We start from the raw sequence: 27,730 nt of genomic DNA, 5'->3' as shown, positions 1-27,730 counted from the left end.
TGGATTGGTCTAGCATATAAAATGAGGGAGATGTGCTGCTCCAATCCCTGTTTTAGTAGGTCAAGATGTTTGTCTATTTTATCAGCAATTTGTATAGTCCTTTAGCGCAGTGCTACACTTGATTAAGTTGTCTTCTCTCCTCACATCCCACAAAAGTCGTAACTGTTTTGTTGTTATTTCCTTCTTCCAACATGACTCTATATTTTCATTTTCTTCTCTCATGATATAGTCAGGATTTTTAGTTATAATCTTATATCTTAGGGCATAAGGATTGACCTTTACCCTATCATTAGGAAACCCAAATTAGGCCTTCCTGATTTAACGTAATTGAATAATTTAGCAAAAAAAATTACAGGCAGCTGTAAATCCAACATGAAACATCACATTCCTAACTCTTCAACTATGTGCTAATCACAAAGACAGCTACAAAATTCCTCCAAAGCAAAAGGAAATGAAGCTTGCCAACTGACAGCTCTGTCCTGTGAGATCCTCACGGCACACCTGTCACCTCTTTCAGGGATTCTCATGGAATAAAAGGCTGTTATTACCTTGACGTCCTTCCTCCTGGCTTTTTCTTTCAAGAAGACGTGACATGTGATGAAGGAATAAGAGGAATATTAGATAGAATTGTGATTTTTTTGTGAGAACAGGCGAAAGAGAGGTTGAGGTTTGGCTGTTTAGTAAATTGGATGACATTAAGCCTTGTCTTTGTTTTCACTGCTTTCCGTTCCTCTAGTCTCTTGTTTCTTGCCAATGAGAAAAGCTGTTCTAGGATTCTTTGGGATACTTTGGGTTGGAAGGAGGTTCTAAGTTAGGAGAAAGTACTAAATTATTAAAAAGCAAACAAAAACTCCCTTAAACCTCTAGCTGTGGAGTTATACGGCCTATGCAATCTGAATCGAAGGAACTGTTGGCAATATCCCCTTCATGAGCAAGCTGTCTGTGGACTGTTTGGAACTTCATGGCAAAGTGACTTATATATGTATATAAAAATTAATTGACTAAATTTGTTTCAGAAACATTAAGAATAACTGCAGGGAGCCTTCTGTTTAGAGGCATGAAGCAAACAAATCTCTTTGGTCTTTTTTTCTTTTGACACTGTCCTGCCTGCCTTATCCTGAACTGCATAACTCACTAAGACATTACATAGTTTCCATTAGCCGTTCTTTTAGCCCCCTATCCAGAGTTAAGTCTGTCAGAAGATCATTGAGGTCAGTGAACCATGAATCTAGTTGCCTTTGCAAGGCATTTCTGTTCCTAGTAAAAGCAGCACACACTTCATGAGAATGCCACACAATCATCCCGATAGTGTGATATGCTAATTCTTAAGAATGCTGCTAACACTGCACTATGTTTCATATGATTGAATTTAGAACTTTTCACTCAGTTGGTTGAAGGCTTCAAACTGGCAGTAATAACAGTCTTTTGAGTTGTTAAGTAGAGCAGTGATGGAATTCATATGGCAGGCGACAGTTGCTCATTCAAGTTCAAGAAGAGATCTCTATCAGCCGCAGTAGTTGAAAAGCAAAAGGAAAGTAGCCCAGATGTTCACTCTGTAATAGTATATCTTTCTTCCATATTTTAAATGAGAACGGAGCTCAGTCATTAAATGAGAATATAAATATTAATGTCATCATTGTTAAAATCCCAAAGAACAGGCCTCACACGTTTATGTGATTTTTTAAATGGCCATCTTTTGTGTCCAAGTAAAATCAAGAAAGCTCCCCCAACCTCTGGAGGTCTCCCCATAGCTAGTTAGCTTTCAGTCTTGATCTACTTTTCCTCTTGCCTGCTCTAACAAGTCTCAGAGAGTTTAGTAAGAATTTAATGAGAAGTCCAGATAGTCTTTGTGGATATAACTTAAGCATACAAATTCCTTGCTGTCGTGTGAGCAGGAGGTATTACTAGTTTAGACAACTTACTGCTATTCTGTGCTTTCACTATAGAACGGAATTTTGGTCAAGTTAGTGATGATAGAATGTCAAAACTTTCAGATGGCTCGAGTTACTGCTCTTCAGTTTGAACATTTGTTGAATATTTTGAAAACCTAAAAGCTGCTCATTATTCTGTTGCCTATGGTATGAATAATAGTATGAATAAAATTTACTTTGGGTGTATATCTTGTATCTCCCTATATCTAGTATATTTGGGAATATATCTTTGGCTCATTGAAATGGGGCACTTGGATATATTTTTTAGAGAATATGATGTTTTGGCAAAGAATCTCTTCCTGGACCATACTGTAGCCAACTTCTTGAGAACTGTTCAGCAGAATTGATCCCAGGATAAAGAACTAAGATTTTTTTGAGAATTACTGTGTGTCAGGCATGGTGCTCAGCTTTCTCCATGCAATCTCTCATCCTTAAAATAATTTGATGAGTAAGATACTATTATTAATCCCATTTTACAGATGAGTAAGGTGCTATTATCAATGCCATTTTCCAGATGAAGAAACTGGAGTGAAGTTAAATATATCTTATCCAAGGTTACACAACTGTTAAGTGATAGAGGATTTGAACGCCAGTTTTTGTGATCCCAAAGCCCATACTCTTAATCACCACATGCTACAGTCAAGATACTGCATGAATAGGCATTTGCCTTACAATGTTTTGTTTGATGTCTCTCCCTGCTCCAGCCTCAAATAGGGCTATGAGTCCCAGCAGTTGGCAAGTCTTTGGAATGGGTGTTGGGTATGTTGGCACCTAGCAGCTATAACCATTCAAAGCTACCCTTAGAAAGGGAATTAAAACCTCCTTCCACCCCTCTGTACCTGTTTTGGGGAAGTCCGGACCTATGTAGGTATTGAGGAAAACCTTGTTAAGAGGCTTGAATTCAGAAAGCAGACAGCTTTTCTGGTTCACCAAAATGTTACTAATAATCCCCTCCTCTCCTCAAGTGACATTTAAGTTCTAGGTAGTGCTGTCTTATTGGAGACTTTTCTCAACTGGGAACCCTATTCCAAACCTCTTTGCCTTGACCATTCTGAGCTCTCTGAGTTCTGCTTCTCTCACAAGTCAGTGTGATAACAGTTGCTAAGTAGCAACTGAAGAAAGAAGGCAGTGAATGGAGAAGAAAGCTCATGGACTGGGACCCAAAAATCTTTTCCACCCTTGAGACGTTTTTCATTATAGCAGAACCTATTCATTTGTGGTGGATGTTAAGCTTCTCAAGCCCTTTCTATTGAGCCTGCTCAAGACTAATAATACTAATTGATTAGCTCCAGGACTCATGTCTCTGTCGTATGTCACATGGAATGATGACAGAGTAGAGCTATTAAGTGGGGCTGTTATGAATTGACTAGCAAGGAAGAGGGCTCCTCTAGAGGTACTTGCCTACAGCTATGGAGATCCTCCCTTTCAAAGAGCTATCTATGCTCCTGGCAGAGGGCTATATGTATACTAATAAGCCTTTTGAGTCTTATCTGCCCTTAGCAAAGAGAATGACCTTGTAAAACAGGATTATCAACAAGAAGAGGTAGTCTTGAAAATGAGTCTCTGAAATAATTAGTAATGACTGTATCAATATAGTTGAACTGGGCCATCAATTGTATAATGCCCAGGCTAGTTTGCACTGATTCTTTACATATGAATAGTTCTGACTTATAACTTATACATATAAAACATTCTCTTGCTGCAAGATTGATGCAGAGCATTTTTTTTTACAACACTGAATTCTTAATAGAATGGCAGGGCACTCTTGATTGATCAAAGGGGCCATACTTAAATCCTTTAAAAGGATTCCAGAAAGCAGAATGTAATATAAGTAATGGAGTAAACACTGAAGTCTGATCCTAGCCCTTTTATAGCTGTAGTACCTTTGAGAAGTTCACTTAACCTCTCTTAGTCTGTTTCCTCTGTAAAATGAGGGAGTTTAAATAAATCTGTTTCCCAAATTCTGAAACCTACCGCAGATTACTCGAGATGATTTTTGGTGGCACGTGAGATAATTTCAAGCAGTTTCCTGATAAAACATTAAAATAAACATTGAATCACATAGTTGAGAAAGTTATTCCTTTTTCAGTCTTTCTGATTATGTCAAAGACAAAGTCTCAGTTTGGTATCAAGATATGTCTTTGATAGTTCTTTAACACTGGATAATTGTTTGGGGGTGGAGATAGGGGGGCAGGTATTGTGAAAAGCCTCCATTCCTCAAGAGTTTCTATAGAGGGGAAATCACTTCCATTCCTTAGAATGGAAAAGTACAGAAATACTATCTTGCTCTGTTTACCTCATTTCCCTTCCACTTGGACGGAAAGTAGTGTGTTATACAAGTGGTGAGTTCGGGAGGGGGAACCACGCGCGCGAGGCACAGCTCTAAGAAAGCTTCTCTCGTGGTGTGGCCCATTCTCAAAAGGCATGCTCCTCCTGCTCCACCGTGTCGTAGGCCTTCGTTGACAAACTGCTTAGGCCTGGGTGAGAACTATTAGGAAACCCATGGGACCGTAAATCCAAACACGAAAACCGCATTCTCTCATTCGTCCTTATTGGTAATCAAGCTGATATTTTGATTGCCGTTTTATTCCTCTCTCTGTTTCTCATTTGGTTTCAAACTCATAGGAGATGTAAGAGGAAAAGCAGTTATCACTCCTTAAAACCTCACTAAGAACCTCCTTTTTTAATAGAAATCTGGCTTGAGCTCAACACCCTTCATAAGCAAAGCTGTGTAGAATTTAATAATATGGTTGTGTTTTCAGTGAAGTTATATTTATAATTACCATCTATAAAATAATTCATTTAAGTTTTAAAAAGTGAATTTTTAAAACATTACATAGTACTGATGATACATGGGCATGGTAAAAATTACAAAAGTGATACATAAATGACTAAAGTTTAGAAAACACTGAATAAGATGATCTCTACGATCTGTTCCAGATTTAAATTCTTTTCAATGTGTATTCCAATAACATAAAAAAATGGTTATGTGATAAACCGGGTAAAAGAAGGGACCTTCTAACATAGCATGTACTATGTTATTTTCTTTCACTTTGAAATATATCATTATTGAGGAAGCTAAACTTTTATTCTATGGCAATTTGTTTATTTATAAATATCAATACCCTTTTCTTAATATTTTACTAGGCAGTTGAGTATTGATATCTTTTTGATAGCATGGTGGTGATGGTATTTTGTTTTATTTTGTTTGTTTTTCTTTCACTGAAAGCAGTCTAGTTCTGGGTGAGGTTTTTGAACTAGAAATCTTGGAGGACAAGAACCATGTCATCACTGTCTGCTCTGCCCAGTACAGTGTTTGGCATACTAGTGTTAGATAAATATTTGAACAAGTGAATGAATGAATGAACAAAGAAGCAACAAAAATAAACTGAGTTCTTTGTCTTGAAGGTATAGGCCTAGTTTGCATTTCTTTCTGAAAGCTGTCGGTAGGGCTAGCTGTAAGGAAGTTGAGGCCTTGGGGCAATCAGACAGTAATATTTTCATGTAAGTGAAATTTGGAGCCAGTACTTGTGGAACATTTAGAATAACCTTGTTAGGAGAAATCACAAAAAGAAGAAGGTAGCCCTACTAATTTTGCTTTTGTTTATGGTCATGTATGAGAGGCTAGGGTCTTCCTTTCTTTCCAAGCTCTTTATTTTTTATAAAAATAAGAACTACCTTTCTCTCTCTCATTCCTGTACTACTTCTCTTATCATCTCCACATCAGGGAAAACACCCCAATTTTCCTTGCCTTAGGGAGACTAATTTAAAATGCAGCTCACTCTTTCCCCAGACACTCTTAATTACAGTTTCTGTTCTGATGAAGTTACCCAACTCTTTTTTACTGGCACACTAGATGAACTGCAATACTGGTGGTAAATTTTTTTATTGCCGTTTATTCATGCAACAAATGTCATATTTCAAGGGGTTTGTTCTAAGAATCCTGAAATGAATTCTCTACGTATCAGAGAGAGAGAATATTAACCAGACATTTTTAATTCTTAGTTATACTAACTGACGTTATAATAACCATGCTTTGAGTGATTACATTCCCAGATCATGTAATTTATTTTAAAACATTTTGCGTACATGCAGAAAAACAGAATTTGAGGACTCTGTTTCATTCTGGTGAATACATCTTAAATGCGTGCTACGTTTATTCTCTACAAGTATATTCTTTCTTTAATGGTCCAGTGATTAACTCTGATTCTAATTCGTTATGCACAATGACAGCATCCTAACTGGAGTTATTTGGCATGTTCAGGTTTTAATATTTTCTGTTACTGAAAATTTAATTCTGTACATTTTATATTTGTGAAATCTCTCTGCCTGGTATCTTCGTGTTCTGTTTATTACTACGTGGTCTTTACTGTGTAAAGTAAACTCTAGGGATGCTTGGTATCACATTTTGGTTTATTCTTATTGCATTATAAAGTTGATAGGACAGCAGTAACATTAATGATAGCTAGAAGTTGGATTCTGAAACTAATCATCATCTATAAAAATTAGCATCTAATCTCTGTCCTAACTTTCAATTAGTATCCAGGTAAACAATCAACACAGATCTATTATTATCATAATTGAGAATATAATAGGTCTATTTTGGCCAAGAAAAAAAAGACTTTAAAATTATCTAATTTTTTTTGCTTCTAAAGATCTAGATTCTTGGCTTATAATTGTAATCTTTAGATATCTCTAGAGTCATTGTGCTCTGTCATGAAAGTAATGGAAGAGCCATTTGCTATAATGACAAGCTGGAAGTTTTGAGAACACTGTATTGTCTAGTTCAAAAACAACAACAATTACAAAAACAGAACTTTGCCTAGCTGTCTGTGTGCACTGGCAATATGGTTATTCTCTGATTAGATACTTTGACTGCTGGATACTATCCTTATCTGGGGTCTGAGGTGTTGATGTGGCAGCATATTATGATAGGAAAAAAAGGCCATGGATTTGAGAGGCAGACCAACCTGAATGTGAAATTCAGTTCTGTCTCTTTTGTGCTAGTACCTTGGGCAAGTTACTTAACTTCCTCTGTAAAGTGAAAATTATAATACTTCTTTAGAGTTGCTATGAGGATGAAAGCACCCGGAGTGAGTTCTTGTTAAATGGTAGTTGAATGAGGAATACAGTGTGGTATGTTGTTGATATTTTCTCAGGTGAAGTAAAGGACAAAAATGTTCAGGTGGTTGAGCTACCCATTGTAGACAGTCTTCATCCTCGTCCTCCATATTTACCTCTGGCTGTACCAGAAGACCTTGCAGATCGACTTGTACGAGTCCATGGTGATCCCGCAGTGTGGTGGGTTTCCCAGTTTGTCAAGTACTTGATCCGTCCACAACCTTGGTTGGAAAAGGAAATAGAAGAGGCCACCAAGAAGCTGGGCTTCAAACATCCAGTTATTGGGTAAGAATCTGATTTGTTCCTCATGAAATGATACGTAGTAGCAGGGATATATACCTTTACAATATGTTGTGAACTTTACAATATATAGTTTAATTTTCATAGTCTCACCCAAAAACAGAGGTTCCAGAGTTCACCTTAGGCCATAGGGAGATCATTCTTCCTTTGTTCACTTAGAACAGCAGAGTCATCATACTTTGTCACCTTTATTCATTTATTCATCCAGCAAATGTATTAAATCCATGTTTCTGAAATTAACTGTCTCTCTTGGGGAAACCAGCAAAATTTTATTTTATTGGGAGTGTTTTGGGTATTATACATGACTCCTGTCTTACCCTAACCAGGGCCATGAGATGAAACTGTTACATCTATAGCTTTTCTGTTGAACCTTATTCTTAGGCTTCTTTAATTGCCACTGGTGATTATTTCTCATTTTTGATGTTCTGGGGTTTTTTTCGGTCCTGGAAGCTATTTTGAGAATAAGAATATCATTTGTAATATAAGATAATGTTAAAATTATTATTTAAAATTATCTCTGGGCCCACTTGGGAGTTATGTACATATGTATTCAGGCTCATGCTTATGTTAAGGGAGATGTATCAGGAAATCCCAGGAGTAAGAAAAATCCAGTAGAGCATCTTTGCTCACAAGCATGAGTTCCTGTACACATACCTAAAAAGTTAAGGAAAGAAGAGTTTTCCTGGGTCTCAATGCCAGATTTCACACGATGGAAATGTTCTTTGCCTAATGGAAAGAATATTGGACTGAGAGTTAAGTGACCAGGGTAATATTCCTGGCTTTTCCCTAATTCTGGGCCAAGTTTCTCAATAATAGAATCAGACTTTGATTTTCCCATCTGTAAAATAGGGAAGGTAATACCTGCCCTAAAAATGATAATGTGATCCTATAAGTTTGGGAAAAGGATTTTAGTTCTTTGGAAAAAAATGCACTGTGAAACGTTATTACCTTTCAGAGAGACTGATGCTTAAATAATTCCTGAAAATAGACTTGTAGGCTAGACTATGGCATTCTATAGCTTATCCTGTTTGTAATACAGTCAGCTATTGATTAATATTAATATATGTTTTGATTCATTCACTTAGTTGCAGAACATTTATTGAATACCTGCTACTATGGAGGACAGGGATTAATTTTTTTTAAATGGCTCCTTCCAGCTCATTACAGTCTCTGGGAAGAGACTTATACAACTAATGTTATATAGATAGAATGTGATAAATACCCTGAGAGAAGCATTAAAAGTATTATGAGAGATCAGGGAAAGGGAACTGTACTTCCAGCTGGATCAGGAAAGGCTTCATAGCTGCAGTGTTTGAACAGGATCTTGAAAGATGGAGAAAGATACAGTTTAGTAGTTAAATTGCCAAAATACCTTCAACTTCATTATCTCATTGATCCTGTAACACATTCCTGTGAAGTGGGCAGAGATAACCATTTTACAGGTGAGGAAACTAAGAAAAGAAAATCTCTGCCTAAAGTTCTAGAGTTGATAAAGGCAAAACCAGGACTTAAACTGTCTTAACTTTATTTGGATTTTCTGTACTTTTACATACCAGAAAGCTACCCTTATTAATTTTCTATAGACTTATCCACCATATTGAGAATTAGCCAAATGTAGAAAATTGAAGTACCACAGACAATTAAGTTATTTGCACATTAAGGTAGTGTGCTATAATGGAGGAGAAGCGCACTAGGATTCAAGGATCTGGGGGGGTCCAGCGGCTGGCCTGGTGGCGCAAGTGGTTAAGTGCGCCCGCTCCGCTGCGGTGGCCCGGGGTTCGCCAGTTCGGAACCCCGGGCACGCACCAATGCGCCACTTGTCAAGCCATGCTGTGGCGGCATCCCATATAAAGTGGAGGAAGATGGGCATGGATGTTAGCCCAGGGCCAGTCTTCTTCAGCAAAAAGAGGAGGATTGGCAGATGTTAGCTCAGGGCCAATCTTCCTCACGAAAAAAAAAAAGGATCTGGGTGGGGGTCCCATCTAGCTTGCACCACTTAACAAGTTATGTGACTTTGGGCAACTTGATCATTCTGGACCTTCATTAATTGCCACTCTTTCCTCATTTGTTTAAAAAAAAAACAAAAAACTAGGGTACGTGGTAGGTATCTAAGGTTTCTACGAGCACAATACCAAACAATTAGATTTTTGTATTTACCCATCATTCATTCATTCATTTATTCATGTGTTTGGTGCAATTGGGAATAAATAAAATCAGCTTCCTTGCCTCGAAAGAGCCTGATATCTAATAGTGAATATCAGGCAAGCACCCAAATAACTTTTACTTTTGTGAAGACTGGGTTAGAAATGTTTATGAGAGCAACCAGCCCCCCTTTGCCTTAATGTTGTCTTTTTGTTCACTCAAATGTCCTCAGAAGCATCAGTTTCCTTAACTGTCAGATGAAAAAGTTACATTAAATTAAATGACTTTCAATATCCTTCACAGGTCTAACATTCTCATTCTTCCGTAGAGATTCCATTATGGTCCTCTCTCAAATTATTGCTTCAGGCCTAATTTCAGGAGTATTGAGAATTGCTGAGTAGTACTCTGCTGCTGTCTCAAATGCTTATCCTCTTCCTTTGATTTTTCCCTCTATTATTATAGCTCTCCTTTGTTTTTATTTTCACTTTCATATATCCCACCACACATCTTCCCTTCTGTCTTATCTTCATATGTATAGAACTTACTGACACCTATTCTATAATGTTAGAGCTAAAGAAAATACATGGTGAAATCAGAATATCAAATAGTGTTTCTTCTCATGAAACCTTTCAGTGGAATTGTTGTGTCTGTCCCACTTCATCTCTATAGAGCACAATGAACAATTCCAATTTCCCAGGAGAAGCAGTGATTAAGAAGGATATGGGAAGGAAAAGATGATAGAATAGGTGTTCATATGACAGTATTCACATCCAGACTATAGGCGGGAATGCCAAGGAAGGAAGAGGCATCAAGATGTCAGAGTAACTACAGTGAAATCAAACCCTCACTCCAGATTCATAATAAGGGGCTGGCCTTAGGCTTGACCTAAGGCATGCCCATATACTGTGACCTAAAGGGAAACAAATCTCCCTTTTTTCTTTTCCCACATATGACTAGTGGTTCAGTAATTTGGGGACGGGGAGGGGATGCGAGAAGGGCAAAGTTAAGGAGAGTTTTAATTTATGAAAACAAACTATGACTATTCTTATTTTTATTAAAATTATTTTGGAAGCACTAAAATGGGAGGAGAATGCTGTGGTAGTCAATGCCTTATTCAGTGCAGAACAATGTAAGTTTGTGTCCCCAGTTTTATAATTTTGGAGCTTTTCTTAAATAGGACAGATGAGATCAGTATCTGCTTGTATTTGATAGAGTGAAAAACAGAGAAAGGAAATTCCTTATGCATGCAACAAAAGGGCAGGGATGGCTCCATGAACTTAAAATAGTAAGAACCCTTCAAAGGTTTTCCTGCCTTGATTGTGCTGTAGGAAGAATCCATGCAGGTCTGTGTTTTCCTCAAACAACTTTAAATTCTCTAAGCCGGCAGTTACAGTGACTATACTGGGTAAAATGAAGAAAAAGAAAACTTGGCATCAAAATGTTACAAACAATGTATTTAATGTTCTGTAATAACAACTGTGAATCTTAGTATCATTTGTTGTCAAAAATCTTAAAAGTTAAATCCAGTTCTTTCTGGAAGGCTGGTTGGTATTTTGCTGCCTGGTATGTAGTATAACTCTGGAATTTCCCATTTATTCCTGATGTGCCCATTACTTTCTCTATAAGAAAACATTCTTCAAAGGCTTTACTTATTTTCTAATTCCCCTTGTATTATGTTAACATGCAAATAATGTTTAGAATATATGTGTTTGAATTTTTTAAGTATTTTATTTTTTCTAATGGCAAAAATGAAAGAAAAATTGGTTTAAAATGTCCATATTGCCACCATGAATAGGAGTGTAAAGTTGAATACCCTAAAAGCACCCAGGGGATCAGAACATTATCAGCAGAATCTGACTTACTCCCTCTGCCCCCCAGAGTCCATGTCAGACGCACAGACAAAGTGGGAACAGAAGCAGCCTTCCATCCCATTGAGGAATACATGGTGCACGTTGAAGAACATTTTCAGCTTCTTGCTCGCAGAATGCAAGTGGATAAAAAAAGAGTATATTTGGCCACAGATGACCCTTCTTTATTAAAGGAGGCAAAAACAAAGTAAGTTAGATGAACTAGTGATTCTGGAGTGGGACTGTCTCTTTTCAGTTGAAAGGAATCCTTAATTCCCATGACTTGTAATTCTTGTTATAATATTATTACTGATTATTGGGGTTTTTTAAATTCAAACAACTGTGTACTTGTGTAACGGTTAATACAATCAAAGCATATTTGAAGTGCTGGCAAGGTGTAGATTTCATTCAGAAGCCTCTTCTCTTGGCTTATAGGTAGCCGCCATCTCACTGTGCATTCATACGACCTCTCTGTGTGCTTGGAGGAGAGAGAGAGCAAGCTTTCTGGTGTCTTTTCCTGTAAGAGCATTAATTCCATTATGAGGGCCCCACCCCCATGACCTTATTTAACCCCAGTTACCTCCCAATTACCTTCCTCCCAAAGGTCCCACCTCCAAAACCCATCACACTGGGGATTAGGGCTTAAGCATATGAATTCTGGAGGGATCCAAAATTCAGTCCATAACACTAACTAACTACATGGGACTGTTAGCAATAAAACACACCAGGTGCTTGCCCTTTTGCTCTCACTATCTTTGCTAACAGTTATGGGCAACTGAAAACATGTAAGATAGAAGTTTTCATCTTATAAAAATTTCTGGAATTTGAAAGTTATATTAAAGAAAGGTAAAGAATCAAAAAATGAGTTTTGTAAGTGGAGGAATAAGGACTGCTAGTACGTAATGAACAGTAACCATCATTTATTGAGCCTACCTATATTTCAGGCATTATGCTAGGTGCTGGGGATTCCATTGTAAGCAAGACGCTCTGCTTTCTAGGAATTTCCAATCTAGTGGGGAAACAGACAGTTACTTACAGTATGAGTACTGCTACTATTGAGCTGACAAAAGATGTTAGGAAAACACCTAAAGTGCTGATCCTAATTGAGAATTTAGCATGGAATCTGGATGAAACTAGAGTTGGCCTTTATTTACTATCAATAAATAAAAGATGTATTAAATATCTGTGAAAATAGGGAATGAGGGAGAAGAAAACTGTAGTCTTAGCTCTGCTCAGATACCATTTACTCCAGAAATCATCCCTGAATCCTTGACTAAGTGTCCCCGCTCTGTGCATTCCTCCATCTTAGTGTTTAGCAGTTGCTTACTTCTGTCTCCCTCACTAGGTTATAAGCACTTTGGACACAGTACCTAGCTCTAGTAAGTGCCCGGTAAATATTGAATTATGTTTATTTCAATCCCATCAATTTGAAAACATTTTATTAAACTATTTGACTATTTAATTAATTTATTTATTTATTGGTCCCTTTTTATCACAAATGAGAATTGGGAGGAAAAACAAATTTAGAATGAGGACTATAATGCAGGTTTTTATCCAAATCATTGGATAATAATTTAAATCCTATTTCTACCTCCCAAGAATCCAAATTAACCTGATATAAATTGCTTTTTTTTTAAGGCTCCCTCTATTGAGTATACACACACATGTAAACAAAGGACCAAAAAATTCACCAGCCAAGTATAAGCCAAGTTATATACTTATAATTCTTATATAAGAGTTAGGGATTATAAATGAACATTTGGGCACAAAACACAATAAAAAAATTTTACAGATACTTTTCCAATTTGATATCCGGACCTATTAGAGAGAAACAAAGTAGAAATAGTTCACCATGCTCTTTCATTTTAAGATACCGGACTGAATTTGTAGCTTGGTTGAAAAAATATCAAAATATTAATTTCATCTACTCTTTTACTTGTTCCTGTTAGCAAAATAATTCACGCTCATTAGAAAAGACAAAAGTTGGTAAGTATACAAGTAAGGAAAAAAAATATTACCCATAATGCCATTACTCAGTGGCAACAACTGTTTAAATATTGACATATTCCATTCAGTAGTATATATGGGTATACATTTTAGTAGTTGATCATATTCTGTATAATTGGAACTCTTTTTTACTTAATACTGCAATAGATCCATTTTCCTAGGTCACTAAAGAAATTATTGTAAACGTCTTTTTTAATGACTACATATCCACTGTATGGATGTGCCATTGCTTACTTGACCATTCTCATAATATTGGACAGTTAGATTATTTCTAGTTTTTACTTTTATAAATAATGCTGCAGTGTGTGCCTAAAATTATCCACATTATTTTCTTAAGCTAGATTTCTGGACTTGAAAGTATTTTGATAAAAGGATGTGAATATTTTACAGCTTTGATCCATAGCACAGCATATTTTTGCATCAAGCAACACTCAAAATACAGTTGGCAGTAGTATCTACTTGGATTACAGAAATAGTCAAAATTGATTTCCTTTTTTGTGGTCAGCAGCTAGTAACTCCTCTCCCCATAGAAATCCAGGCAGCAGTTTTCTCCACATTCTGTGACAAATGTAGTAGTAGCATTTTATAAGTGTTTTTTTCCTCTTTGGAAATCCTTTAATTTTCATTTTCTGAGTCATTTCGAAGATTTTTCTCAGGAATTTAAATACTGTTTTTCTCCTTCATTATTTTCCTTAAATGTTTTTTCACAATGTATTAACTATGCTTTAGACCTCTCAAGATTAGCTTTGATACCTAAGCAAATTATAAAACCTCTGCCATTGTTTTAATAATTTTATTTATTTTTTCCCCCCAAAGCCCCAGTGGATAGGTATGTCATAGTTGCACATCCTTCTAGTTGCTGTATGTGGGACGCGGCCTCAGCATGGCCAGAGAAGCGGTGCGTCGGTGCGCGCCCGGGATCCGAACCCGGGCCGCCAGCAGCGGAGCGCACACACTTAACCGCTAAGCCACGGGGCCGGCCCCCTCTGCCATTGTTTTAGAAGACCAAATGCATGAATTAATCTCTCATCAAGATGTATAGTATCCAAGGTGATTATAAGACTTTTCTGTTTCAAGAGGGTGAAGAGATGAAGAATTAAATGTAAATAATGCGTAGGATTCACGCAGTCAGAGGAGAATCCATTTTCTGGGTAGCTTATCCTTGGGAAAACGGGTCAAATTAGCTTTGTATATGTGGCTTCTGTGTGAAGATGAGCAGCTAATGCTTTGCTGCTTAGTATTACACCTCAGGTTTCTCTAGGTGAAGATTGAGTTCATCCACCGAGATTTTAGTGCCAGCATCCCAGTGACTATGGCAGCCATTGCTAATGTGGATATATCTCTCGCAGGTAATTCATTGTGAAAGTGTTTAAATCACAGAATATTTGGCAGTCAAAGAAATAAGAACTGTTAAAGTTGTCTATCCAATATTGTATTCTAAGATTGTGGAGATTGGGGATAGGGGTGAAACAGGAGAAAAAACGAGCCTTTAAAAATCTCCCAGGTTAAATATTTATCAAAATGCTACATAGCATTTGCTCTTTATCAGAAATGCTGGATGAGCTCTTCCTAAAATTAGGTTCATTTAAATGAGTAGAGGCAAGAAAAATTTGTTTAAAAGTTTTTGTAAAGTATTTGGTTGCCCTGTGAAATGAAGAATCAGCAACAAAGAGTGGTAAATTTCTTCACTATTTTATTGAACTACAATATGCTAGATACAGTACAGGGCACTAGGAATACAAAGAGAATTAAAAGATAATATGTGGCTTCTCATCTCAGGGAGTCTCTAAGTGGTAGGCACCATACATGTAACAACTGATTGCAGTGTGGTTAGATGAGTGTCCTGAAGGAGTGTGTACCAGGCACAGGGAAATCATCAGGAACAGTGTCTCCTTCCCTCTGGAGAAGGACTGCAGAAAAGAAAATTTGATATTAGTTTGTAACTTCAGGTTAGTCCTTTGTGGATGATGACAAAATAAACTTTTTATAAGGTAGAAGAAGAAAAAAATACATTTTTATCATTGCCAATCTCTGCAACCTCACAGTGGAAGAATTCTTCTGCTGACATACTTGTGGGCAAAAGACAAGGAAAGAAGCATGTTTGTGCAGAAAGTTCCATGCTCATTATTGGAGGTACAAAGTCTCCGTCTCCCATTATTCACTTTGCTTTTTCCACTCTCAGTATGCTTTTTCCACTCTCAGTATCCTTCATCAAGTGTCTTTTGCTGATAAGACCTGAGGAACTTAGGTGCCCTTTTGGTTTGATTCTGGGGAGGGGCCTTTAAGTTAGGAAGGGCATTAATGTTAGTGTCACTTCTCAGTAAAAGAATCGCTCTTTTCTTTGTTTCACTGAGCATCCAAACCATGCTGACCGAGTTAGTCCTTATTCAAGGATAAAACCTATACTGATGTCTTTTAACAATTCCCCCTCTCCTCCACCTTCCACCCTTTTCGTATTTATTTGTTGTTGTTTCTGCCCCCTGCCTGGGTATGCAGCTTCATAGGAATCACATGAAAAGTCTTTTTGGTTTTCTTTTTAGAACAAATGTGACATTTCCTTCATCTCCCTGATTCAGAGCGGAGGAGGGCAAAATGTCAAAAATAATGAGGCCAAATGGATCAGAACACTGAATACCAGTCTGAAACAGTGCTCAGAGACTTTACCTTCACACTCGTCATTAGAGGCAATGAGAGAAAGCTCTTGGGTGGCTGTGAAATGAAGAGACATCTGAAGCAGCTATTCGAGGATTAGGAAAAAGTCCCAGACATAGGTGGCACTCACTTGTTCATGTATTTATTCACACTGTGGAGTGCCAGATGCTTGATGTAAAGAAAAATAAGGTAGAGTCTCAACCTTTGGGGAATACTGTGTGGGAGACAGACATGTAAACTGACTTCTCATGTTTCAGGGCTTAGAAGTAGGAACTATTATTCTTTCAACAAATATTTATTGATCTTCTGTTATATTCCAGATTCTCTTCTAGGTACTGAGAATAATGCAGTGAACAAAACAGAGGAAATGCCTCTATAGCACTTACATTCCAGTTAGGGATGATGGAGGTGAGGAATGGATGCAGGCAGTAAATAAACAGTAAATATATGTTAGGTCAAATGATAATAAGAGCCATGGAGAAAAATTAAGCAGGTAAAAGGGATAGGGATTGGGGGCCAGCCCCGTGGCTTAGCAGTTAAGCGCATGCGCTCTGCTACTGGCAGCCCCGGTTGGGATCCCAGGTGCGCACCGACACACCGCTTGTCTGGCCATGCTGAGGCGGCGTCCCACATACAGCAACTAGAGAAGGATGTGCAACTATGACATACAACTATCTACTGGGGCTTTGGGGAGAAAAGTAGAAAAAAAAGGAGGAGGATTGGCAATAGATGTTAGCTCAGGGCCGGTCTTCCTCAGCAAAAAAAGACGAGGATTGGCATGGATATTAGCTCAGGGCTGATCTTTCTCACAAAAAAAATAAAAGGGATAGGGATTGCCAAACTCCTCACCAATAAGGCAACATTTGAGCAGAGACCTAAAGGAAATAAGGAGTAAAACTAGATGGATGTCTAGGGGAAGAATGTTTAACAATCACAGCTAATATTTATTGAGAACTTACGACATGTCAGGTACTCTTCTACACACTTTACCTTGCATAATATATTTAATTCCTAGGAAATTACATAAAGTACGTACAATTATTATCCCCTTTCCACGTAACTTCCCAAAGCTCACAACTTAACTCCAAAGATCTACCTCATGTACTAAGAAAATGTATTCACTCTATACTGGAGTATAATTAAACCTCTAATTCAGAGTAGAGTCATTTGAACATATGGTAGAATTTTTAAAGACATCCTGTTTTAATATTTTTAGACACGTATTCTGTCTCAAGACTACCAAAATGTTAGTTGGTGGACATCTACAAAGAATTTACTTGCATAAATTTATTAGAATGGTTTTCCATTATTGTTATTGATTAAGATGGTGCTTCAAGGATGGGGAGACAAGTCTGAATTATCACAAATTCTAAATTAAAAATTTAAATGAAGTTTAATCATGATATTTATTTTCTGAAGGAAAAGCTCATTGACCAAATACAAAAGCAGCTTGAAAAACCTCTTAGAGGTCACTCATTATGAAGAAAATAAGGAGCCTTCTGTTTTCAACTTTTTCATGAATTGAGAAGGGACGTTTTGACGTATGTGTGTGTACTTTATGTGACATGCCAATAGGCACTCCAGAATGGTTTCTGCTCCACTGATGGATTCCAAGATGCTTTGTTGATTACTCTATTGAATGCCATAATTAAAACTCTCCTTACTGTTAGAAAGAGGAATTCTTGGGCCAGCCCCAGTGGCCTAGTGGTTAAGTTTGGCACACTCCACTTTGGCAGCCTGGGTTCTGTTACTGAGCACAGACCAACACCACTTGTCTATCAGTGGCCATGCCGTGGCAGCAGCTCACATGCAGAAACAGGAAGATTGGCAACAAATGTTAGCTTTAGGTGAATCTTCCTCAGCAAAAAAAAAGAGAGAGAGAAGAACTCTTGATCAAAGGAGCAGGTCTACCTTTTGCTGATGGGATACCGCCTACTAATAGACTGCTGTGATTTTAGTGACTGTGTAAATTTCTTTCTTTTTTTAGGTACCCCAGTTATGAATTTATTAGTGATAACTCTATCTCTTGGTCAGCTGGACTACACAACCGATATACAGAAAATTCACTTCGGGGTGTGATTCTGGATATACACTTTCTTTCTCAGGCAGACTTCCTAGTGTGTACTTTTTCATCCCAGGTAAGTGGTAGTAGGGCATTTTTAAATGGTCGATACTTTTTGGTCACATTGGGATCAGAAAGTTCGTGTTTTTTTTTTTAATGTTAGTTATTGTCTCAGGTGCAATTTTCCTAATATTTAGGAATGATCCCTTTTGTGAAAGAATGACGAGATTCCGAAAAAAATAGCTATTTGAGTGCATTGAATATTTAGTTGTTTGCAAGCAATGGTTAAATACTTCTCCACTGAAGCCAGCTATTGGAGTTGTTTAAAGCACTTGGCTTGTTCATGGCATTTAACAGAAACGGCAAGTAATTAAGCTTATTTAATATTTTCTGATTTTTCATACTGTCAGTATGTAACTAGAATCCATCCATTTCTACACATTGATGCACTGATACTGAGAGGCTTAAATGCCCAGCATTTTGCCTCACTTGATTGCTTTATAGAAAATAAGAAAGAGTAAATGTAATTCCTGTTCAAGTCCTATTACATTTCTACCAAGCAAAAAACTGTACGTTAAATTTAAGCAATACCATATTATAATCATTCTTTGAATTTAATTGTTGCAGATAATTATATATTAATTGGTTTGGTGTATGTGTTTTTATGAATGGTCCAATCAGCCTTATAAGCCCAGTGGAATATCAGCATAGCAGTATTTACTGTGGATTTTATTCTGCTCTCCCGTTTATGTGCATATTATTGGTTAGTTCTTTCAACAAGCTGTTAATGACTATTTGTGCTCAGAATTATACTAGGTGCAGAGGGGATTTCAAAGGAGATTGAAGATGTGGATCTTACCCTAGTCCAGAATCTAATGAGCAAAATACTCACATGAAAAACTAGATAATAATTACCAAGAAATATAAATCATGTAAGATAAATGAATGCCTAAAACCTTAGAAGAAGTGGAGAAAAGAAAATATGAAAAGGAAAACCACATCGTTTTTATGGGAATATACTGCAGAGAGTATAAAGAAATGGACAGTTTTTTATTATGTGACAATGCACATTGTCACAATGGGATGGTGATATGATTGTTGGAAAGATACCTACTCCAGCAAAAGCTACGTAAGTTCCTTCAACATGGAATAAGAGTATACCTCACTATCCAGAGACAGCTATACAGAACAGGAGTCATATAGCAGCAAACCTAGTCACAAGGAAAAACTTCCTTGGCCTTCAGGTTCCCATGAAGACCTCCACTGCTGATGTTTCTCCCTAGTTGGGGTGAAGATTCTGTCTTTGAGAAGCTCTCTTTTCCATTCTTATGGGGGGTGCTGGGAGGAGTTATAATTACTTGGTTCCTCTCAACTGTTTTTGTGAATCTGGCTATGTGCCTATGTGATCAACAGGTGCAGATATCTAGTAACAACCTCCACACATTTTTGAATGCTTACTGTTAGAATGAGTGAATCAAGAGTCACTTTCCCAGATGTACCACCTCCTCCATAGGCCTAAATTTTAGGCCTGCCTAAAGTCTGTTCCTCTAGTCCAAGATTTCTCAGCCTAGTACTATTGGCATTTTGGGCCAGATAACTTGTTGTGAGACGCTGTCCTGTGCATTGTAGGATGTTTAGCAGCATCCTGGCCCATAGCACCCCCACCTTAAGTTGTGACAACCAAAAATGTCTCCAGACATTGGTAAATGTCCCATGGGCGGGGAGGGAGAGGGCAAAATCGCCCTTGTTGAGAACCACTACTCTAGTTTTAAAGCTCTAAAATTAAATAAATGATATACATGTCTGAACATTTACCAACCTTGCATGTAGGTAGGCACTAAGATTACAGGGATGTGCTCTATGCTTTGCTTTTCCTTCTTCAGCCCTCTTTAATAATATCATTAGGCTCATTCTGGAAAGAAAATGCTTTTTTTCCCCCTTTTCAAGGGTGTGCTGTTCAAGTTTTGATCCTCATAACTCTAATTTTGACCCAGAAATCAGGACCTCTGTCATTTCATGATAGCAGAAATCTGTCCAGGCTTGAGGAGCATGTTGTTCATACTACTGTGTTCTATGTTATGCATAATATTAGCCTCAGTGTGTTCACCAGACCTGGGGTCCAGAGAGGCGGTTCATATGAAGAAAGGGTGGTGCTGAGAGGACTTTTTGTATCCAAATGAATGAGATTCGTGCTTATATGTTATATTGTTCCTAAAAGTTCTTGGCAAATCAGACAAAGTTTATCCGAAATAACTTCCGTTCATTTGAACCAAAGCAAAACTCAAACAATATTTTCAATTTCAAAATAGACTTGAATACCTCAAAACATTTTATGTTAGGGTTCAGAATAAAAGTTTAACAGTAACAATACCTTACATTTATATAGTGAGTAGCAGTTTGCTAAATGTGATCATCTCCGTTATCACGTACGTTTCTTGATGACTAACAGCTGTAGCATTTGAGATTGTGGAATAATTCCACGTTCTGTGATAAATCTTTGGGCTTACTTGTACCCTAATATTTTTTGCAAATATTTTTAGTAAAGAGGTATTTAGTACAGTTTAATATTTTTGCAGTGTGAATAAAATTGGTTGCTGGATTGTAGAGGTTCCCTTGCCATAACCCAAAGTCGGAATTGTTTGAAAAATGCCCCAGAAATATCTCATCGTTAATGGAATGTGAAAAAAAAGTCACTGATAGCATCAAAAAAAATGCCAAGCCATTGACTTCACTAGGCAGAGAACAAGAATGTGGTAACATGGACTCTGGAGTCAGACTATCTGGATTTAAATCCAACTTTGACCCCTTAGTGGCACAAATTACTTAGCCTATCACTGACTTTTTCCTGCCTGTAAAAACAGTGATAATAATAATAATACCTACTACATAGAGTTTTCATGAGGATTAAAGAGTTACTATATGTAAAGCACTGAGAATAGTACTTAGCAATGTGTTAAATACAATGTTAGCTGCTATTACTATTTATACAGGAATAGATATAAGAATATCTTGGCCTGTTAGAGAGATTATACAGTATTTATTTTAGCAGCTGTTTTTCACATGGCCCCGTTTCCAATATATGCTCTCATGTTTTGGAAGGAGTATGAAACCTGCTATTGAAGGACTTCAGCCTCTGCTTGCAGAGTCTTTAGAGTGAGCATCTACAACCACTTCTGTAAATGAGACTCCAGAGTAATAAAAACTGGTTCCAAAACTTGATAAGCAGTATTTTCAAAAAAATCTTTGATATTTTGCCCATACAACTCAACTGTCAATAGCTGTTATTTCTCCAACTATCATTTCTTTGCTTCAGATTTAAGATGGTTTCATTAAATAAGAAAATAAATGACAAAGTAGATGCTTTGGGCATAGGCAATTTCCAGTAACACAGAATAAGAGTAGAGTATTTGGTTGAATAGTTTGGAATGTGATTGCATAGCTGTCAAAATTTACTTAATGCTCTTGGAAAATGTTAATATTGCCTCTAATTTTCAGATTAAATCCTGAGGATTATTCTCTTCAATTTATGAGGCTTTTAGGACAAATTTGGCTTTGAGAAACAGCTCTAATGAAGGCATTCAGAAAACTAAGAGCAACAATAGTAACAAAATTAGAGAGTAGAATCATTATTGGCTTTTAAAAACTTTTCATTTAAGAAGAGATAATTCTCATTTATGGATATGAAACAAAGAAAGAACAGAAGCCCTGAGACTGAAGGGAATGGACCCAAAACCTTATGAGGAATCCTGATTAAGATGCCATGACATTCGTGTCTGCAGTTTCTCAAACATCAATCAAGCCTTGCATTTTTCCTTCTAGGATGGCATCTCATTCTTCCAGAATTGTCTACAGTAGCTCATGGTTAACAGATAAACTCTTTCTCACTATTGTCGTATAGTATAAAAGTCCTCAAAGGATAGTATACAGGAGAGAGAAAGTTCACATGACTAAAATTTCAGGATCATCAAAGCATAATGAAGAAGACAGTCAACTTTCGTCCCTTTCTAAACATCTCTTAGAATATGAGATTATCATCAAGGAAAGTTTGAGAGCTGGTTGTCCATGTTTTATTCTGGGCTGAGATTTGGTTCTCAATGTTTTATTCTTTTGTCACCCTTCTGGATGTAAGGCTTTTAGTCTTCTCATTTTCTAGCATGCGTGGGCACATACAGGAAAGTCTGCAGATTAATTTCCCAAAAGTCAACACATAAACAAGTTTACTTGCATTTGCTACAGCAAATACTATTACTTATCACTCACACTTTGGGAATGAAGAGCTTTTATTTCTGAAAATTTACATTATATGGTGATGTTCTCTTTCAATAAGCTAAATAAAATAGAGTTGAGGTGATATGCTGGCACAGAGAAAATGACTGTGCTGAGTGTTACTGGTTACTCTCTTTAAGAACTGTTATCCTTGTCCAGTGCGGGTGATGACTGCGTGGAACCTAAGCTTTACCCACGACCAGGGTAATCAACATTGTTTAAGGAGCAGTCAACATTGTTCAGTAGTTTCAACCATTAAAATCACCATAGGACAAAATTACTTTTTTCCTCCCGTGATACTTCCCTTTGTGGCACTTATACAGCATTCTCGTGGCACTCTCTCTTATCTAATTCCAAATCCATACACAACAGAACTGGCCTCATTACACTTTGAATCAGATTTTGGAAAGCCCAGAGGGAAAAACCAGGTGCTACATTCATTTTATTCCAGACAGATGGCTCTGGATAGGAGTTTCCATTGAGGTATGGCTCATGAAACAACAGTGAATACTGTTCTCTCATTGAATAGCAAAACAAAGTAGTTTACAGAAGAGTACACAGATCTCCCAGCATCACCTACTGAGACAAGAACTCACTTCTACTTCTCACGCTAGGAGATCCTCCTGGCCCTGTCTATTTTGACAAAAAAACAAGATCCCATCTGCTCTGAGAAAGGTTTGGAGGCTCATGCAAACTCAGCTGGTTGCTCCTCAGGGATAAAATTCAAACTAATTGACCTTCTTCAACCCTTTTTAATTGGTGGTTAGTTTTTTTTGATACAGTCATATCTGTGTTTTATCCTTTGCCGGGAGGTTTGCTCTTACCCATTATCATGTGCTTAGTGGTGTTCTAAAAATAATATGGTGCCATGTCAGCACAGAATGAAATAAAACGTACTACATGTGGCCAGCCACAGCTTTGCAAACTGTAGACCCCTCTCAGTCATGCTGTCAAGTAGTATCAAACCTGAGTACTGACATCAACTGAAAGCTTTCATTTACCTGCCATGTGATTTGATTTGTAAAGCCCAGAGAAGAAGCCTAGGGTGATTAAATGCCAACATCGACACTATAGTAATCTTTCTAGCCCTCTTCAGTAAATTGCCCCATGGTTAATATAGAGAAAAATTTTTAGTTACTCAGAATGTTATATATGAATCTTATGCGTTAAATATCATCCATAGACTTGCATCTCCACTGCTGGACTGGTATTATGCAGGGAACAGTATTAATTGAACAGATACTTACTGAGTGCCTGCTTTGTGGCAGGCACTGTTCTAGGTACTTATCCTAAGGCAGTTTAGTGTATGGTTGAGAGCCAGAAAGAGTTCTAATTGTAGCTCTGCCCTTCACTAGCTCCTTTTCTCATTCTTTTATTTTTCGGAAATTTACTTAATCTTTCTGTGACTTAGTTTCTTCAACTATAAAATATGAATAATAATAGTAACCACCTCATAGAGTTGTTGTTAGAGTTAAATGAGTTGAGAGAAATGGAGTGTGCAAGCGCACTGTTAGAACATTGCCTGGACCACAATCAGTGTTCATTAAGATCAGCTGCTATCATTATCACCATTATTATGAGAAGGATAAAGGGCCCTTATATTGGCCCACCTTAGTGTCTGTAATTTCTACCATTCATCATTTCTTTGGCTTAAGAAAATACATCACCTGCAACTATTGATACCAAAACATGAACTGATTATTAGGATTATCCCCCCAAAAGAAAGCAGGTGCCTAAGAGTATGGGACTGAGGGCAATGTTGTTTTTACGAGAGTGAAACATTTAATAGTAAAGAGGAGAAAACACATCAGGGTTCGTTGCCACAGTGGGCATTGTGGTCATCCCAAGGGCAATACAAGGTTTTGCATTTCTGGCTAAGGATAATTGGAGAGTGGGTGAAGGGGCCCTGAAAAGAAGACTCTCGGCTTTGCCTAAGGTTGGACTTGGCCTTATGTTATGTCTTTCTGGCATTACAGCGTGAACATGGAGAAGAGGATCTACAAGAGAAAACATGTTTAGCAATTAACAAGTGTACTCAGACTGCCTGGGTTCAAAATCTGAATCTACCACTTGATAATGGTGTAACCTTGGGCAAACTCCTTAACTGACCTTTGACTTCAGTAAGATGAGCATGGTAGAATTTATGGGGCTAGAATTTATGGGGCTACTGAGAGGATTAAATTAGATAATACCTAAAAACAATGTCAGACAGCAAAAACTCAGTAAATATTAGCCTCTATTATTGTTATTGTACTTTGCTATTATTGGAGCTGCTTTGTTTTAATTGTTTAGTTTCTTCGTTTTCAGAGTCTACTTGATTTTACTTGCCCTGTTTGGGCGTTTGGCTGGATTTGAAGTTCGTTCAAGTTCCAAATCTCTTTGGGCCTAGTTTTGTTAGAGTTTCAGTGTTCTACCAGTGATCTCAATTGTGTTGTGACATTCCCAATTTGAAATTAGTTTTTTTACAAAGTGGCAAACTTGAAAGCAGAGTCATTGTCTTGGTTCTATGTCTAGTTGCAATTTTAGCACTAGAATTCGGGCAGATCACTTAATCTTCTTGTATTTCAGTCCCTATTGCAAAATTAAAAATACTGTTTAGACTTAGTTTCATTTGCAAATTACATATAGCATTTGAAAAACACTCCTCAAGTTCCTGAAATTCAGATTTTTTAAGAAGTTAAGGCGATGATTACCCTAATCAGATTCCATTTGCTCATAACAGTTGAGAATGAGCATCTCCATTCGGTTTTTGATCTCGTGAATGCTGGAGTTTTAAAGAACTACTGCATAATCCTAAATTGGTCCACTGAGCAGATTAACAATTACTATTACTATTAGTAGTATCATTTTAAATAAATGCAAAAAGTATTGGTACAGGGACAATAAAACTTCATTAACTGAGTTAATCAGTTAAGATTTAGGAATATTTGACCTGAGTTGAGTTCTCTGTTCACAATGTATAATAGAAGAATTTTCTAAGCACAATGATAGTGTTCTCTCTTCTGTCTTCTCCTGTTCTTAGAAAAATTTCTGAAACCCATTTACTCTATAATGAATATATTTATTAACTGCTTAAAATGTTATACCTCCGTGAAGATAGTTTAGTTTAACTTGATCACCAAGCCTTAAACTCAAGGAATGAAGCTCAGATTGTGGAATTTCAGCTGCCATCCAATGGGCATGGTAGGTATTCTTTGAACAGAGGAATCATTTGAGTAGCCTTAAATGTATCAGGTAGATGCATCTTGCCCAAAGGCTAGTCCATCTTATTTCATTCCTAGAATACTACTATCTACGCAACAGACTTAAAACTCTTTAGAACAGAAATGGCAGATATGTTTTAGCCCATTTGCCAATGCTAGTTGATTGTCAGTAATTACATGAGTCTCTGTTGAGAAGAGTTCTGAGACCAAGTCCAAATTAGGTGAAAAGAGTATGCAATTGATTAGCACTGAATAAAGGAAAGGGAGCAGCGGCATTTGTGTAAAGTATTTATAATCCTAATCCTAAACCTTAAATTCTTCAAGGGCACAAACTGTGTCTTACTCATTTTTGTGCCACCAGTGCCCAATATGGAGCACTGTGTGGCTCTTAATAAATGTTTATTAAAATTAATGGATTAATATTCTTACTGTACTTTGCACTATATATGTTTTCTTTTTCTCCCTGAGACCTTAATTGTAATAATCTTCTATGTTTTAAAAAAAACAGATACAAGCACAAAGGTAAAGAATGACTGGGCTGGCCCCGTGGCCTAGCGGTTAAGTGTGCGCACCCCACTGCTTGCGGCCCGGGTTCGGATCCCGGGTGCGCACCAACACACCGCTTGTCCGGCCATGCTGAGGCCGCGTCCCACATACAGCAACTAGAAGGATGTGCAGCTATGACATACAACTATCTACTGGGGCTTTGTGGGAAAAATAAATAAATAAATAAAATTATTAAAAAAAAAAAAAAAAAAGAATGACTTGTGCCATCATCCAAGAAAAAATAGACTGAAAACTTGACTAGAATCCACTACTTCTCATCCTCTCAGTCCTAGTCTAGTCCTAGTCTCTTTGGCCAAAGGCTTTTAGACTGCTATAAAGGAGATCTTACATATGCTAACAAATTTTTTTTCATCCTTTCCCAAGGTCTGTCGAGTTGCTTATGAAATCATGCAAACACTGCATCCTGATGCCTCTGCAAACTTCCATTCTTTGGATGACATCTACTATTTTGGGGGCCAAAATGCCCACAACCAGATTGCCGTTTATCCTCACCAACCTCGAACTGCAGATGAAATCCCCATGGAACCTGGAGATATCATTGGTGTGGCTGGAAATCATTGGGATGGCTATTCTAAAGGTGTCAACAGAAAACTGGGAAGGACGGGCCTATATCCCTCCTACAAAGTCCGAGAGAAGATAGAAACGGTCAAGTACCCCACATATCCTGAGGCTGAGAAATAAAGCTTAGATGGAAGAAAAGGACATCCAAACTCAGTTCAAACCATTTGAGCCAAACAGTGGATGAAGAAGGCCCTGACCTAACAACACATGGTTAAATGAGTAGATACCCTCAGCACCAGGAGCAACTGGGAGCTGACAGATGCTTCATTGGTGGAATTACTCTTTAACAAGGGCTACAATGCCCTCAAACCCATGCACAATCCAATAATGTACTCACATATAACATGCAAACAGATTGTTTTCTACTTTGACCCTTCTTTGAAGATTATGTCCCCATGAAACAAACACTGCCACATTGTGTAATTTAAGTGACACAGACATTTTGTGTGAGACTTCAAACATGGTGCCTATATCTGAGAGACCTATGTGACCCAATGAGAAGACCCAAACAGCTCCCTACTGTGGGGAGGTTGATTCTTAGCCAGTGGTGGTATTGTAACCACTGAATTCACTCCAATCAACAGATTCAGAATGAGAATGGATGTTTTTGTCTGGAATTTTTTTTTTAAGTAATTGTATCAGTTCATCCACCTCATTATTAATAAGTGAAGGATACATCAAAAAATAAAACATTCACACTCGATTAGGAACTTTTGTAAAACAATGCCATGAACAGATTCTTTAGTACTCAATGTTTCTGGACATTCTCTTTGATAACAAAAAATAAATTTTAAAAAGAGGAATTTTGTAAAGTCTCTAGAATTGTACATCATTGGATGATGTGTTGGTCAGCTTTATAGTGGAAAAAAAAAGGAGTTTTATAGTTTTTCTGCTTTACTTTTTTGTTGTTATTGTTCCTGATTGAGTGACTAATCAGGTCTTAGCTCAAAGAGTCATTGGTCCATTTTAATACAGAAAACTGAGTTTAGTTGGTGCACATTACAAAGTTACCAAGAACACTCTTTGGGAGCTGTTATGCCCTTATTTTGAACATTGTTTGTTTATTTGTTT

At 37.3% G+C, this 27,730-nt stretch overlaps 1 protein-coding gene across 12 annotated transcripts in view; it reads left to right on the top strand.

Annotated features, from left to right (window-relative positions):
* The window catches only part of FUT8 (fucosyltransferase 8), a 296,375-nt gene extending 268,901 nt beyond the window's left edge, over positions 1 to 27,474 (top strand). For 10 of the 12 annotated variants that reach the window (XM_087448350.1, XM_087448358.1, XM_087448355.1 and 7 more), the window contains 4 exons: positions 7,091 to 7,337; positions 11,373 to 11,549; positions 17,988 to 18,138; positions 26,462 to 27,474. In XM_087448350.1, coding sequence (XP_087304476.1) covers positions 7,091 to 7,337; positions 11,373 to 11,549; positions 17,988 to 18,138; positions 26,462 to 26,779 — 893 coding nt within the window. In that variant the 3' untranslated portion in view covers positions 26,780 to 27,474. The remainder of the gene's footprint in view (positions 1 to 7,090; positions 7,338 to 11,372; positions 11,550 to 17,987; positions 18,139 to 26,461) is intronic. The other 2 variants (XM_087448359.1, XM_087448360.1) reach the window with 2 other exon arrangements.
* The last annotated feature ends 256 nt before the right edge of the window (positions 27,475 to 27,730 follow it).

This window comes from Ceratotherium simum, chromosome 24 (genome assembly GCF_057802395.1).
Source record: "Ceratotherium simum simum isolate JZ-2026a chromosome 24, ASM5780239v1, whole genome shotgun sequence".
In the NCBI taxonomy this organism is placed as follows: Eukaryota; Metazoa; Chordata; class Mammalia; order Perissodactyla; family Rhinocerotidae; genus Ceratotherium; species Ceratotherium simum.
This window is presented reverse-complemented; position numbering and strand designations above follow the sequence as displayed.